At 31.4% G+C, this 15,083-nt stretch overlaps 1 protein-coding gene across 1 annotated transcript; it reads left to right on the plus strand.

Moving 5' to 3' along the window:
• The first annotated feature begins 3,655 nt into the window (after positions 1-3,655).
• Positions 3,656-4,588, plus strand: LOC124373388. Its single transcript, XM_046831759.1, has one exon. The coding sequence runs from the start codon at positions 3,656-3,658 to the stop codon at positions 4,586-4,588; it is 933 nt and encodes a 310-aa protein (XP_046687715.1).
• Positions 4,589-15,083: the final 10,495 nt, after the last annotated feature.

Below are 15,083 nucleotides of genomic sequence, written 5' to 3' on the forward strand. Positions count from 1 at the left end.
GCTGATACGTGGTGCAAATACCAACAAGCTATCTAGAAGAAAGCAGCCTATGACCACAATGAACACTTCCACATTGCCCCTGTAGTAATGGAACAGGTTAAACAAATTTTCAAGGACTTAGCTAACTCCACGCTGCTGGAGAAATGTCTTCATGGACAGACCCAAAATCCGGGCGAGTCGCTAAACAGTGTGGTGTGGTCGCGTATTCCAAAATCAACTTTAGTTATGAAAAAGGCCCTTGAGTTTGTGTTTACGAAGCCATTCCCTGTTTTAACAAAGGAAACATTGTTCAATGTGAAGTACTCAAGAAAGTAGGTATAATGCCAGGCAAAAACTGTGTTGAGGTTATGAAGCGATTCAACAGGATGCGCATAAGAAAGGCGCAAAATAATAGATTGAAAAGTGTCGGCAGAAGCGGGAGGCAGCTAAAATACGTCTGTAGGATATATATGAGCAGCAGGAGGATCCAGATAACCTAGCCTATGCAGCTGGAATGCACTGAGATACATGAGTCACTATTGTTTAGGTTATAGCCTAGAAAAAATGGAATTCCCGAAAAACTTGTTTTTTTACACTTCGGTACCCATATCTTCTAAAATACTCGAGATATTAGTATAGTTTTTGTTTTGTTTTGTTAACAATTTCATGGTTTTTATTTACAGCACAGGAAATTTGGTTTTAAAACCTAAAACCAATTCTACATGGTTGCAAAGTCAAAATTTTCGAATAAAAAAAGTAAATTTTAGAAAAATTTGTTAAAATACCTAAATAAAGTTATTTTAGAAATTTCTGTGCCATAAATACTCTAAAAGACATACATAACAAAATAAAAAAAATTATAGTAGGTTACGTCGTAAGGTTTTAGAGATATGTGTACCTTATAATGACTAATTTAACATGCGCAGCATATGGCCCCCGGACGCCCCTTAATGTTCAAAGACGTTAGGGCGTGGAAAATCTACACCAGGAGTACGCTTGCGAAGACCAGGTTTGAGATAAAGATTTATGGACGAGTTGCTTAATAATTTACAATTAAAAGATCTTCTCTAACTTTTTACCCAAAGCAGTTCACATTCTAATCTTGTGATTATCAATCACAAAAAAAACAGTGAAACAGTTCCTATGTTATTATAACGCATTTTCACTTAAGAGGATTTTAATGTTAAGGACTTTGGCAATGAACTCATTTTCTTGTGAAGTGATACTTAAGTTGATTAACATATAATTATGTTTCACGCGTAAGCAGAAAAAAATTGTTTTTTATAGTTTAAAATCCCTTCAGTACTATAAATGTACAGAAATAATCAGTCTACAATTACATATTTACCAAATCCAAATGTTTTATGGTCCACTATCACATAGTTTAACAAATTAAAAGAGTACTAAGAGAATTATTTACTTCTATGTGACGAGACATTTTTCAGGCATTATATAGCAGTGTAAAATTTTTTTTAAATTGAAAACTAGTGAATTTTAGCTGACCTCAGATTAAAACTCATAACGTATTGCGTTAATTTGTTTAAACTCAATCATTTCTAAAAACTTTGTTGTACAGATTTGAGGAGAATTATAGTCTATATCTTTTACTTTATTCAATTAGTTGATGAGATTACCACGAGATCTTTCTTTTACTTTACAAGAGGTTATATCTTGCCGATTGTTATGATACAGTTATAGAAACAACTCCTTAGATTCCTTTGTCACCTTTACATGGTTCACTTACACTATTAATAATAATTGTACTCTGAAAAAAGTCAAAAATACTATATTTGAAAATAATGCCCATTCCTACTTGTTATGACATTTTCCACTACAATTTTTTATCGGAATATAATTTTCATCACACACTGACAGGAAAGCCAACCTGCTGCAAAATCAGATAGGAACAATCAAAATGTTTGTTCAGAAGACACAAGCTATCTAATTTGTGGTCCAGATACCGGGACCAGGGTAACTGAGGCACTGGTTGTCACATACACAAAAATATTACATTCAACTAAATATATGCTAGTAAAGTTTGATATTCAGTATTTCTGGTGTTGTTTAATAAGCCCATAACGTGGTTATACTATAAACTTTATTACTTAAAGATATTTTTGAAATAAAGTATGTATATTGTAAACTAAATTTTTGAAGAATCTCAAACATTTCCAATTGGAAACTGAGATGAATACTGTTTTTCAATAAGTACACAAATACTCAATATTGAATAAATAATATAGTTATCACTCTACTTCACAGACATATCACAAATGGTTCCTAACTAACTGGAACATTGTAACGGTGAATTTCATTGAGAAACGTAACGGCTCGATAAACATGCAGATAAAGTAACTCGCATGATGGCTTAACATTTATATTAGCTATAAGTTTAAAATTAAGTTTGTATTGTAATAAAATAGTTATTAATAGACTTAATAGAATGGGTCCTTAGACATTTTTTGGGTTATTATAAAATATGTTTTAATCTTATTCTTAAAATTAAATTCAGAGCTTAGGTTGAGGTTTTATGTGATGTTTGTGTTACTCAAAATTAACAGTTATCATAAAGCACATATTTTGAGTTTAAACCCTTAATTCCACGATTTAAATTAAGTTATAATAGTATAGCTATACGTTATGTTCAGCTCTGCGTCCTTATATTGACTCATTGTATTCCACTTATGTTAGTTCTGTTATATTTTTAAAAATTAAATAATTCGCTGAGCTTTAGTGAAACTCATTACTCGTGAGGCTTGAAATATTTTAATTTTGTCTGTCTGTCGGTCTGTACGATAGCCCCAAAACGAACTCGTTTTAGATTTAAAAAAATTCTTGAAGTATATATTATATTTGAGGAACACTGTGTTTTATATTAGTACCTGTTAAACAATTGGATTTGGATGAGCATCAGCTAATACTTTTGCAAAGTTCTTATAGGTAACCATGATGGAAACGAGAAAATATTGAAGAAATAAATATGTAAAAAATTGAGTACTATTATGTAAGATTTTAAGAAGTTACATTTTTATTCGCGGTTTAAAAATAAATTATAATATATTGCAGCCAATTTTAAACGTTAGTGACAATATTGGACTTTATCGCACTCTCGCCTTTCACTTGCTTACCAGAAAACTGGTATAAAACTTTGAATGAAATTTCTACATGAAGAAAAATGAGTTATATATGATGGTGCAGGTCCAATCTCGGAATAAGGCTGACTGTCATAAAACTGTCTCGTTATAATTTTTATTTTAAATACTACATATTTTCGCAAGTCTATTACTCGTTACTAGTTAGCTTAAGTTTTATCAAAAGTTCTTGTAACTAATCTTTTAATACTTGCAACTAATACACTTTTCTGTCTGACCAATAATCACCTGAGTAGGTTATGTTTATTGTTTAAGTGTTTACGTGTAATAATTTAAATAACTGTGAACAGGTTAGCAAATAAACATTATTCAGTCATGAGTCAGTCACGGCAGCAGACAGACGTGTGTAGCAGTGCTCGCTAACATAACCTCAAAAGTTACAAGTCATTGTGTTCTGTGCGATGTTTTGAGCTCAAAACTCGTTATATCGGTTGTGAAGTATACTTTATTTGTGACCTATTTATCTATTGTTGCTTGTTTATTTTTCAATTTCTGCTAGCCTAAGTCTAATATTTGCCTACATCATGGCAGATTGTGTTAAGTGTTTGAAGCCCATATCTAAGACTGGCAAGAACTCTGTTAAAGTGGACTGTGTTGAATGTAAAAAGCCTTTTCATGGCAAGTGTGTTGATCTGACTCCTGAAGACATTAAATATTATGAAGATAACCAATCTATCTGGCGGTGCTCTCCCTGCTCGAAGGAGCGTCGTAAGAGTATGGCTATTGAGTCTAGATCCGGATCGTCAATAACGTATGACGATATCTACAGTCTTGTGACTGACCTCAGAAAGGACTTAAAGGGGATTGAAACTAACCTAGGTAAGTCAATCAACACTGCCTTTGAGGAAATAAAGGAAACTAAAAGTTTAGTCAGTAAACAGAATGAAGAAATGGCGGCTTTGCTAGAGCTCGTAAACAAACTAACTGCTGAAAATAGCGAACTAAAGAACAGAGTGTCTATGCTCGAAAGCCGTATAGAGGACAGTGAACAATATTCGAGAAGGGACACTATCGAAATACATGGTGTGCCAGTTGAAAAAGGCGAACAAGTGTTGGAAGTAGTCAAGTCGGTGGGGAAGGCATTAGATCTAACCATTGAAACTTCTATGGTTAGTGCTTGCCACAGGTTACGAAGTAGGGATGGAACTGACAAACCTCCCGGAATAATAGTTAAGATGACTCGACGTATGGACGCTGAATCTCTGCTGCAACGAAGACGTGTGAAGAGGAATTTTTCTACTCACCACATAGGCCTAACAGCAAGCCCTGCTCAGCCTATCTACATAAATGAAAGCCTATGTCCCGGAAGGCGCCGACATCTGAATGCAGCTAGAGTTGTGAAAGGAGAAAAACAATACACATACTTATGGATACGGGGAGGCAAGATCCTTATGAGAAAGCCCGAAAAAGCTCCTGTGAAAGTGATAACTTCTCAAGCAGATCTAGCCAAACTGTGAGCTTAGTTTTATTTTCTCTGTTGTATTGTAAGTTAACTTATTTTTTCACATGTATTATCTTATATAAGTCTGGTAAAGATGTAGGTTTTAGGTTTATTCTGGATTATATAAGGGGTGAATACTGTTTGATGTTTTGTTTTCTGTATTAATTAACAAAAGTGGGCCTATATATTCTGCTTACTGTGTAGTGGGTAGGCCTACATATTTTTTATTCCTGTTTAAAGCTTGTTTTTAATATACTGAGGCTCCAAAACAAGTGGCTTAAAGTTTTTTTGTTTATTTTAAAATTTTTATACTGATAATAGCATGTTTACCATAGTTAATCAAAACATTAGAAGTATGAGGCAAAACTTTAATATCTTTTTAAGCGACCTGGAGTCAGCTAGCCTATTCCCTGATATGATTATTTTAACAGAAACGTGGATTAGTAAAGTAGAATTAAATCTATACAAAATAGAAGGTTACAACGCTTTTGCAAAGTGTAATGAGGAGTACAGGGCAGGGGGTACAGTAATTTTTGTCCGAGACTGTTATCAGTGCAGTGGAGTGAGAGAGATAGCTGTTCAGTCAGCTGACATTCTACAGCTGGACGTCAGGGTCAATGACCGGGAAGGATTCACCGTACTAGCTGTCTATCGCTTTCATAGTAAATCACAATTTGAATTTATTAATGATTTAGATACTATTTTAACATACTTGAATGGTCGTAATATTGTTTATGCTGGGGATATTAATTGCAACATTTTGTGTCAGAACCGTAGATATTGATAATTATTTAAGCCTTTTAGCTAGCAAGGGTATGATTAGTTTAATTAATGAGCCTACTCGCATAAGTGGAAATTCGGCTACTTGTTTGGACCATGTTTTTGTACGGTTCTTAAATAATAGCTCCATTAATTTTGAATATAAAGCTAAAGTTTTTCACTATGACATCACGGATCACTCAACAGTTGTTTTTTCTATTAATTTTATCAAGTCTGTTTCAAGAAAGGTTTGCAGAATGCTACAGTAAAATAAACATGGATAGGCTTGTGGTGGAACTCAGTACAGTGGATGGGGCTGATGTTTTTACTAAGAATAATGTGTCAGATGCGTTTCAATTTTTCTTAAATATTTTAGAATCAAAATTAGAAGCTTCAAAGTCCCAAAGGATATTAAATAAAAAAAATATCTAAACTAAAACCTCGGGCTACTGACGGATTACTGATAAGGTTACAAAAGAGGAAAAAATATACAGATTGCTAATGAACCATCCAAATAATGATAAATTAAGAAGGTATTATATTAATTTTAGAAACCGACTAAACTTAGACATAAGAGCTGCCAAAGAATTTTACTATAGATCTCAGTTTAACAATGCCTCAAATGATATGAAATCTCAATGGAAAGTAGTGAATAGTTTGATTGGAGAGCGACAAAATAGAAGGGATATAAATGAAATTTTTGGAGTGAATGGTATGGTCACTGATAGTTTTCAAATAGCTAATGAATTTAATTATCATTTTTTAAGTGTTACACATAAATTACAAACAAAAGTAAATAATGACTATCTTGATCTAGTCACTGATTATAACAACACATTCATTCAAAGGATTACCTTAGAATCATTTTTTATGTGTCCAACATCTACTGTAGAGATCCTACAAATAATTGCGAGCTTGAAGAACAATAAAGCACCAGGTTTTGATATGATAGGCTCTACAGTTCTTAAATGTATAGCACTTAATATTGTAAATGTTCTAGAATACATGTATAATTTTAGTTTGTCAACTGGGGAGTTTCCACTTTGCTTAAAAAAGGCAATTGTGATCCCAATTTTTAAAAAGGGGGATTTTACACAGCCCAATTGTTTCCGCCCAATATCCCTGCTGTCAGTATTTGCTAAAGTACTTGAGAAGATAGTGAAAAGGCGTTTAGTTGACTTTTTAAATAAACATAACTTTTTCAGTAACACCAGTTTGGTTTCCGAGAAGGCATGTCTACTGATGATGCCTTACTTCATTTTATGGAGGCTGTTTATAGCTCAATTAACAATAATAAAAAAGTTTCTGCATTATTCGTTGACATAACAAAAGCTTTCGATACCATTAATCATAAAATATTGTTGGAGAAGCTGTGGATAGCGGGTATTAGGGGATTATCACATGACTGGTTTTCCAGCTATCTTTCTGAGAGGGAGCAAAGGGTTCGAATTGGCAATACCCTAAGTGATGCAGGTTCTGTTGATTTTGGAGTGCCTCAGGGCTCAGTCCTGGGGCCTATCCTTTTTTTAATGTACATTAATGAGTTGTGCGATGGACGCTTTAAGGGCAGACTCGTTGCCTTTGCGGATGATGCTGCTTTTATTTATGATAACTTTGACCTTGAGGCTTTGCATAGTGATATGTCAAGAGATTTATATTATTTAAGGGTGTGGTTTGATAAACATTTCATGATTCTTAGTGAAAAAACCAAATTTATAATATTTAGTCTGAAAAATGTTTTAACTTTTAACATACCATTGAAATTTCATGATTTCAGATGTTTTCATTTACGTTGTAATGATTGTAATTGCTTACAATTAGAACAAGTTAAAAGTATAAAATACTTGGGTTTGGTTATTGATAGCAGTTTAACCTGGAAAGAACATATAAACAAATTTAAAAAAGAGTTGTATCTTAGTCTAAGGAGCATGTATTTACTTCAGCAGATGTGTAGGAGTGTTGAAGTGTTGGTTGGGGTTTACCATGCTCTCGTTGGCTCTAGGCTTTCTTATGGCATTACATGCTGGGGAGGGACCTACTGCTCAACTTTGTATACCATTATAATTTTTCAAAAAAGTTTCATGAGACTAATCGTGCGTAGAGAAAAATTTGAACATACATGGCCAAATTTCTCAAACCTAAAGATTCTTCCACTGCGTCATTTATACATTTTTAAAGTACTAAAAATCTTTTACATTAGAAGCACCTCATTTTCCGTGGCTCGCCAAATGACCTATAATTTAAGAAAATATCAAGTAGTGTTTGTGCCAAAGTCTCATTTAACAGTACATCAAAAGTTTTTATACTAGTGTGGCACCGCGTTTGTTTAATTTAATAACTCCGAAAATAAACCAATTTACAAAACTAAATGAGTTCTTGAAAAAATCTAAAAATTTGGTTGTTTGAGCAACAAAATATAGACAACTGGTTAAATGTCACAATTTAAATTAGTGTAGACTTGTTGTGTAGATTTTATTATTATTATCTTTTTTTTTATTCCCTCTGTAATAATAGTTTATTTTGTTATTGCTGTACAGTTACTTTTTTGAAGGGATAAATTTAGTTGTGTAATTTAAAGCACAGAGTTATTAAACAGAGATTATTTTTTGAGTAAAATAAATTTTTTTTTCCTAATACGAGTTGCGTGTCGCTGCTAGCCGATTTTTTTGCTTTAGTTAAGTGATGGAGATCCCAATACTGGTTTTACCTATGGGGTTCCTATTTTGTCTTCTCTTAAATACAGTTTTTTTTTAAAGTTATATTATCTTTTATTGAGACTGTTTTTGCATCTTAAAATGAACATATTGTAGTTACTTAATGTAAGAACATTTATTTTGATTTATACTATGTAAATGTATGTATGTATTTTATTATGCATGAATATTTATATGCAAAATGTATATTCTGTGTTTTTGACAAAATAAAGAATTATTATTATTATTATTTTAACCCATATTGTTTTCGTACTTCTCTTTGTGCACAAAACAAAAATCAATGAATCCAGTAATTCTGTACAGGACGCCATTGCTATTTTAAAATACTTAAATATTAAATCTGTAATTTGACAACTCTTTGCTTGAACTATATTATAATTTATTTTTCATGATAAGAACTTTCCATTATATAGCAATAATAATTATAGCATATTAATGCAAAGGTGCACTTGCATATCTATTTGGCTAATGCTGAAAAATTACTACAATGTGCCTAGTAGACGTCTTCTAACGTAGCTGAATAATTCTGTCTCAACTTATCAACTCAAGGGCCAGAGTTCGAGTTCTGGTTTGTACACGCTGTTTCCGCATAGTAAAAAATACAAACTACATACATAAAAATTCTTCTTCGTTAGTATTTGAATTTAAATAACAGTATCAATAAAACCTAAAACTCGCTGCAGAATTAAACTTTTTGTTGAATTGGTTTAATTTATTTCCAGTTCAGTAATTATAACTGTTCATATACTTGAATTTATAGGTATTAAATTTATGAATGGCTTCAAATAATAGATTTCAATACTTATTAAATACCTGTTACGTTTAAGCTGAAAGCTACTAAAACTATTGATTTACAAAAACTCAAATAACTGTATTAAATATGTGAGTTACTACGTCTCTCTCATGCTATAAATGGAATGTTATAAAGAAAATATGAAAGTGAGAGCAGTTTCAAGCATGTTTATTTAGAGAGCATAAAATAAATTGTGTTCCTAAGATCTCGTTTTTTCCATGAAAATTTTGTTTAGTTTAGTCTGATGATGTGTACTCATTTCCTTTGAAAAAATGTGAGGAATTCATGTAATGTATCTGCTAGCTCTAACACAGTAATATTTATTTATACATTTACTTTCCCCAGAGGGTTCACTTCTGGTTGGTTTATACCTTCCGGTTGAACACACACTAGGTACAGCAAAAACCGATGTCACTTAAATCTGTACAACCTTATGGATATCCAGGAGTAGTACATGACTAACTTAAAATGTCGAGATTTTGCAAGGTAATTCGATAGGTCTGATCTACTGCGGGAGATGACTGTTGGAGTTTGTAGTGTTCGTTCCCTATGAGTCAATGATACTTGCCAGCCTAGACAAGGGTGTGCCACACGTAAATAGACCGGCTTTGATTGGAGAGGCTGGCTCAGAGCTGGCTTTCTCTTCTTACGCGCACGCCTCTAGGGGCTGGATAAATTTCACCAAATTTATTATCTTCAATGGTGAGGGATTTATGGAAATAATGTTTTGTCGTGGTCATAGATGAATTATAAAGGTCGGAAATATACGTTTTTTTTTTAATAGGTTTCTCGACCTTCTTATGCCTGTATCTTCTTAAACGATGCACTTAGGCAAATTAAAATTTGCAACTAAAAATATAAATAATTTGAGCCAGAATCGTTTTTAAACCAGACATTCCAGGTTCTAGAACTCTAGGTTTTTAGAAGTCCCATACAAGTATTATCCCACTGGAACGTAACATTAAAAATGAGCAAACTCATACTTGTTAAATGTTTGGCGACACAGTAGCAACAACACCTTCTTGATTAATTAACTAGCCATACGTTTACATATTTTTATCTTGCAGAAAAATAAAAATTATAAACACCTACTTAGCCCAAATGTGAGTTAGCTTACAAGAATGTTAGAGTAAAGTCATATTAACTTTAAAAAATCAGTATAAAAATAAAGTAAATTGTTTTTTATTCTTCTGATATGGATGGACATTTATTTGCACTATAATTGTTCAACCTGAATTATGTATGCTTTACTTTAAATCTATAAGTTTCAGATGCATAATATACAGTTGACATTTAAAAGTGCATTGTATGGCAGACTACTTGAATCTGATAGGATGTTATGTAGGTTTTGTAGATGTAGCTGTATATTAACATGCCATGTCAAACGTGCATGTGGTTTGGATTTCGAAACAAGCATGATATAAATATGTTTATTGGTGTACTTGTAACTAAAGAATGTACGACTTGTTTGTACGGGAATTTTGTTCCTTTTCGGTAAGAGACGTGGCATAAAGAATACAAGCCTGCACGATTCATGATTAAAAGAAAAGAAGGAAAACATTTGAAACTTACTCAACAGTTAAAATATATAAAATTATGTATATCTATAGAAACGAAACGATACAACATTTTGTTCAGTAATTTTTCTATAGCTCAGTTTATGATGAAAATTGTTCTATTTCGAGTACGGCCGGGAAACTCCTCCAGGATACATTATGGCCAGGACCAGGACCAGAACTTACAGATGAGTTACTTTTAATATTTTCTTAGAATTCACAGCATCTGCTTTTCTATCTCTCAATAACAAAGCAGTTTACACACCCTATTTTAGTGACAGAACACCGGAATAGTTAGTGACAACACTAGTACTAAATAGCAACATTAAAATACGTGTTAATTATTTCGTTGATTTGATTTCTTGACTTATTAAGGTTGTCATAGCTTTGTTTAAAAACTGCAAATGTTGTGTTTTAGGCTAATTATAATCCGCTCTGTACACAAAGAATACAAAGAGAATCGTTTTGTAATATAAGATAAAGAAGATTTTTACGCATGGTAAAATTGTACCTGTTTTTAAATATTTCATGAAAAAACCAATACTTATATAAGAGAAATATTTTCTTACTTACGTCAAACCGCCTTCTTTCTGACGTATTTTCATGGATAAATATTGAAATTTAAGTAATATAAGTGTATGCTAGCTGAATAATAATATCAGTGATCGACTATATCATGTTACACTGTTTCAATTACATATAAAAAACAGTATAGGGTAGTTTTGAAAAGAGAAAATATTCTATGACTTTAATTTTTATGAAATAGTTACTGAATCGTACACTAGAACTCTCTTCTGTCGAGAGTTTAATCACTCACTCTCAGTTTGGACACCATTATGGCTTTTATTGATTAAAAACTTACGCATTAAATAATTTTAAATATTCTTTTCGGGACAGTATTACAATACCTGCAACTTCTCATCTATTAGGCACACGCTGATGAAATATTACTAGAATGTGCCTGGTAGACATATTCCACTGTCTTGGTAGTATGTATTAACCGAGTCGGCTATACCACGTAAAGTGTCAGAGTTTGAGTACCGAATCGGACGCGCTGTTCACTTACATTAATCTTAATATACACGGGTGCTAGTTATAAATGAAAATTTCAATAATTATATTTTCATATTTTAATTAAATGTTGATGTAACTTCAATAGCATACCGTATTGTAGAACACTCGATTAAAATATTCCAAATAAAATAACTGAATTAAAATGGTTTCTAAATAAAAAGAGAGAATGCATTTGCTGAAAGAATTTAAGTCTTGTGCAGATACGGTCAGAGGCCTCTTTAAGCACCAAATAAACTATATAACAGCTTATTTTTTTCACTTCTCTAATATTTTTACAGTGGTATTGAGCAAAATACCTTCTATATTTGAATATGAAACATAGTTTGTTGACGTAACTTGCGCAGTAAAATTAAAATTATAATTCCTTAAACTACAAGAGAGTAATCTAAGTCAACTATGCAATAAATTAGGAAAATTAATTAATCTAGTGTGACTACCCTATTAGTGTTAGGGTAGTGGTTTGACATTGCGAAATGGTTATAAAATAGTTAAAGCTTTCATTTTATTAGTCGTAAACAGGATGCAATAATTGCAAACAAATCAAAATAAAATATTTGAAAAACCAATAAAAGTTTTTTAACCTTTAATTTGACCACAAGTTTTCAAATAATTCTTATAAGTTATAAAAATAGTATTTTTCTTCCTCTAAGGAATTACATATTTGCAGTTTAAATGTACAGTGGACAGTGAAACAGTTTTATTTAGTTATAACGCGTTTGCAATTAACAGGGTTTATACAATGAGGAAGATTAGCTTGATCAACAAATACATTTCGTATATTTTGTGAGCTAGAAAAACCTGAGATTTAAGTTTTTAAATCCTCTCAGTACTCTTGGTGTGCAGAAATAATCAGTTCACAATCATTTTCAAAACATCGTCAAGTTATATACTATTTGTTTATATATATCTCATAAAAAGTGTAAAGATCATTTGAAGGATTATTTTTGTTTATTATGTGAACTAAAATTAGAACTTGAGATTTGTGTTTTTAAATCCTTTCAGTACTATAAGAGTACAGAAAGAATCAGTTTACAATCAATTTCGACACATCCACAAAGCTATATAATATCCGTTCATACATATCTGATAAATAGTGTAAAGATTACTTGGAGAATTATTTACTTAAGTATGTCTTAGAGATATCACTCGGGCATTTAATAACGGTACACTATTGAAAATGATTTAAATAAGCGAATACTAGTTGACTTGGGAATAACATTAATATCTTAATAACATTTAATTGTTTACACTCAATAAAATAATAACTATATTATACAAATTTAAGTAGAAATATAGTCTGTAATTGTTGATTTAACCAATTAGATTCTGAAACCATCACCAGAGCTCAGAAGTTAACCTTCACAGACATTCAGAATTAAATTTGTATTTTTTTTGTTTATTGTCATAGTACAAACAATTATTTTTTCATTTTGTAATACATCTTGTAGTTATTAAACATTTAGTTTCGGAAAAAGTAAAGTTTTAATACAATTATTTATCTTTAAAAACTCCTTTTTTTAAATAAATATAAAACGTAACTGAGAGTAACTTTGTTCCTATTAGTTAAGAGTAAATCAGAAAATAATTAGTTTATTTAAAAATATGAATCGTAACTGAAATACTCTATATATATATTATTATTTATGTTACTTACTTATTTATATTACTTAATTTCTGATTCCTACGTACAATGCTACTAAATTACTTAACAAACAGCATGTATTACTAAGTCTCTCATAAAGAGGTTAACGCTAAAATTCTAGTCGAAACGTCGAGAGCTTCTTTGGGCCTAACAGGTTGCAGGAACAAAATTAAATGTCTACCAATGACTTCATGGAAACATAGAAATATTTTTAATATGAATTGGGAGATTTATATTTTAAGTTAAGAACTGTATTAGCTATACAAGAGGTGGAAATTGTTTTTTGTTAGGTTTTAAAAGCTTTAACCGTGTTAAGATCAACAATTTTTTTATGTGTCGCTATCTTTTTTACCATTTACGAAAATAATATATAATAAATTTGATTTTTTTGTAAACGTAATATTATTTTACAGAACATAGTTGGGATAATTATGTATTCCTGAGAATATGGAATTAAAAATATATCAAATTTAAAGATAACTTCACTTATAAAGAACTCAACCCGGTTGGTGTACATTTGATTGTAGACTATTACAACTCGCCCCAGGCCTCATAGAGGGATTTTGTGATTGGTTAAATTCGGAAATGATGTTTCCAAATCTCATGTCGTGTCGTGTATTGTACAATAATTAGAAATAGTAAAAGATGTCATGTCGTACAGTTTTCCCTGGATGTTGCATCAAAACACTAATAATTTTACACATTTATCAGAGACGTGGAAAAAAAACTTATAAGAATCTTTATAGTTAAGTTATATTTACCCGTTTTTGCCTCTAAAATTTATGTGTTGGGGTAATCATACAACAAAAGTTTAGCGTTATTAGTAGTCGAGACGTCAGCAATATAAAGGGACAGCTAAAACGTAAGCAGAAGTTTCAGTAAAATATTATTTTGATATCCATGGAAACAAAATAGCATTTATAATTTAATGTTTAAAAACTAAGTCTAAAGTTTTATGTCGCTACATTTTTCAAATTTCCTTCAACTCAGAGCTAGTCGTGGAAGTAGCACCAGGGACACGATGATTGGCCAGAAGCAGGACAAGGACCAGGACTTACAAGGATAAGTTACTTTAATTAACTTTTAATATTAGTTTTTACTTGCTATTTCTAGTTATACAAAGCAGTTTAAATCCTAGTTTTAGCGATTATTTACAGCAAAAAACGCCACAATAGTTCATATGTAGCGCTAACATAAGTACAAATTAAATATAGTTAATACACTGTATTTTTAAGTTTTGTGTAAAAGCTACTAATTCGTGTTTGGTGCTACGTATAATCCGCTTAGTACCCAAAGAGTACAGGGAGAATCAGTTTACAATATTTCGTATTGAATCGACACCAATAGATATTTGAAGTTTTCGCGTTATATTGTTATGAGAGGCATTTTATAATTTGTGTTTTACAAACAATTTTTCTAGCGTTGATAGTAAGCAAAACATTGGTAATCAGTTCACATTACTCGTTGACGTTTATTTAAGATATAAAAAAATGATTATTTTTTGTTTGATTGATATATTTCAAAAATTAAAAACAATAACAAACAGCTGTGACTTAAATTTGTTCTTGAAGGTTTAACTCATTCTATTAGTTACAGAAATCCCCGCCAGAGCTCTCTTTCACAATTCAAGAGATAATAATGGGCAAATTTAAATTATGCAATATTAGGAATGCATAATTACATTATAATACTAAATTTAAATATTAAACTGCCTCTTTTTTAATGATAATAATGAAATTTCAGTTTCATGACGAAATAAAATAAGTCGTTTTGGAGAATAACACACAATCCTCTCCCGAACCCCAAAAATTTCACATGAGCATGTCTCGTATCAATATAATGCTAATAATCTTCGTTGAAGTTTGAGAAATCGTCCATTTTGAGTTTGTACCGCAAGGAAAACTGTCATCACAGTCCTTTATCTGGAGGAAGATAAGTAGCTAAACAATACCTATCACGATGTAAGAAAATAA

The sequence above is a fragment of the Homalodisca vitripennis genome, unplaced genomic scaffold (genome assembly GCF_021130785.1).
Source record: "Homalodisca vitripennis isolate AUS2020 unplaced genomic scaffold, UT_GWSS_2.1 ScUCBcl_5450;HRSCAF=12168, whole genome shotgun sequence".
In the NCBI taxonomy this organism is placed as follows: domain Eukaryota; kingdom Metazoa; phylum Arthropoda; class Insecta; order Hemiptera; family Cicadellidae; genus Homalodisca; species Homalodisca vitripennis.

What these genes read in the sequence shown, in the direction of transcription:
- LOC124373388 (XM_046831759.1), top strand. Translation starts at nt 3,656, where the DNA reads ATGGCAGATTGTGTTAAGTGTTTGAAGCCCATATCTAAGACTGGCAAG.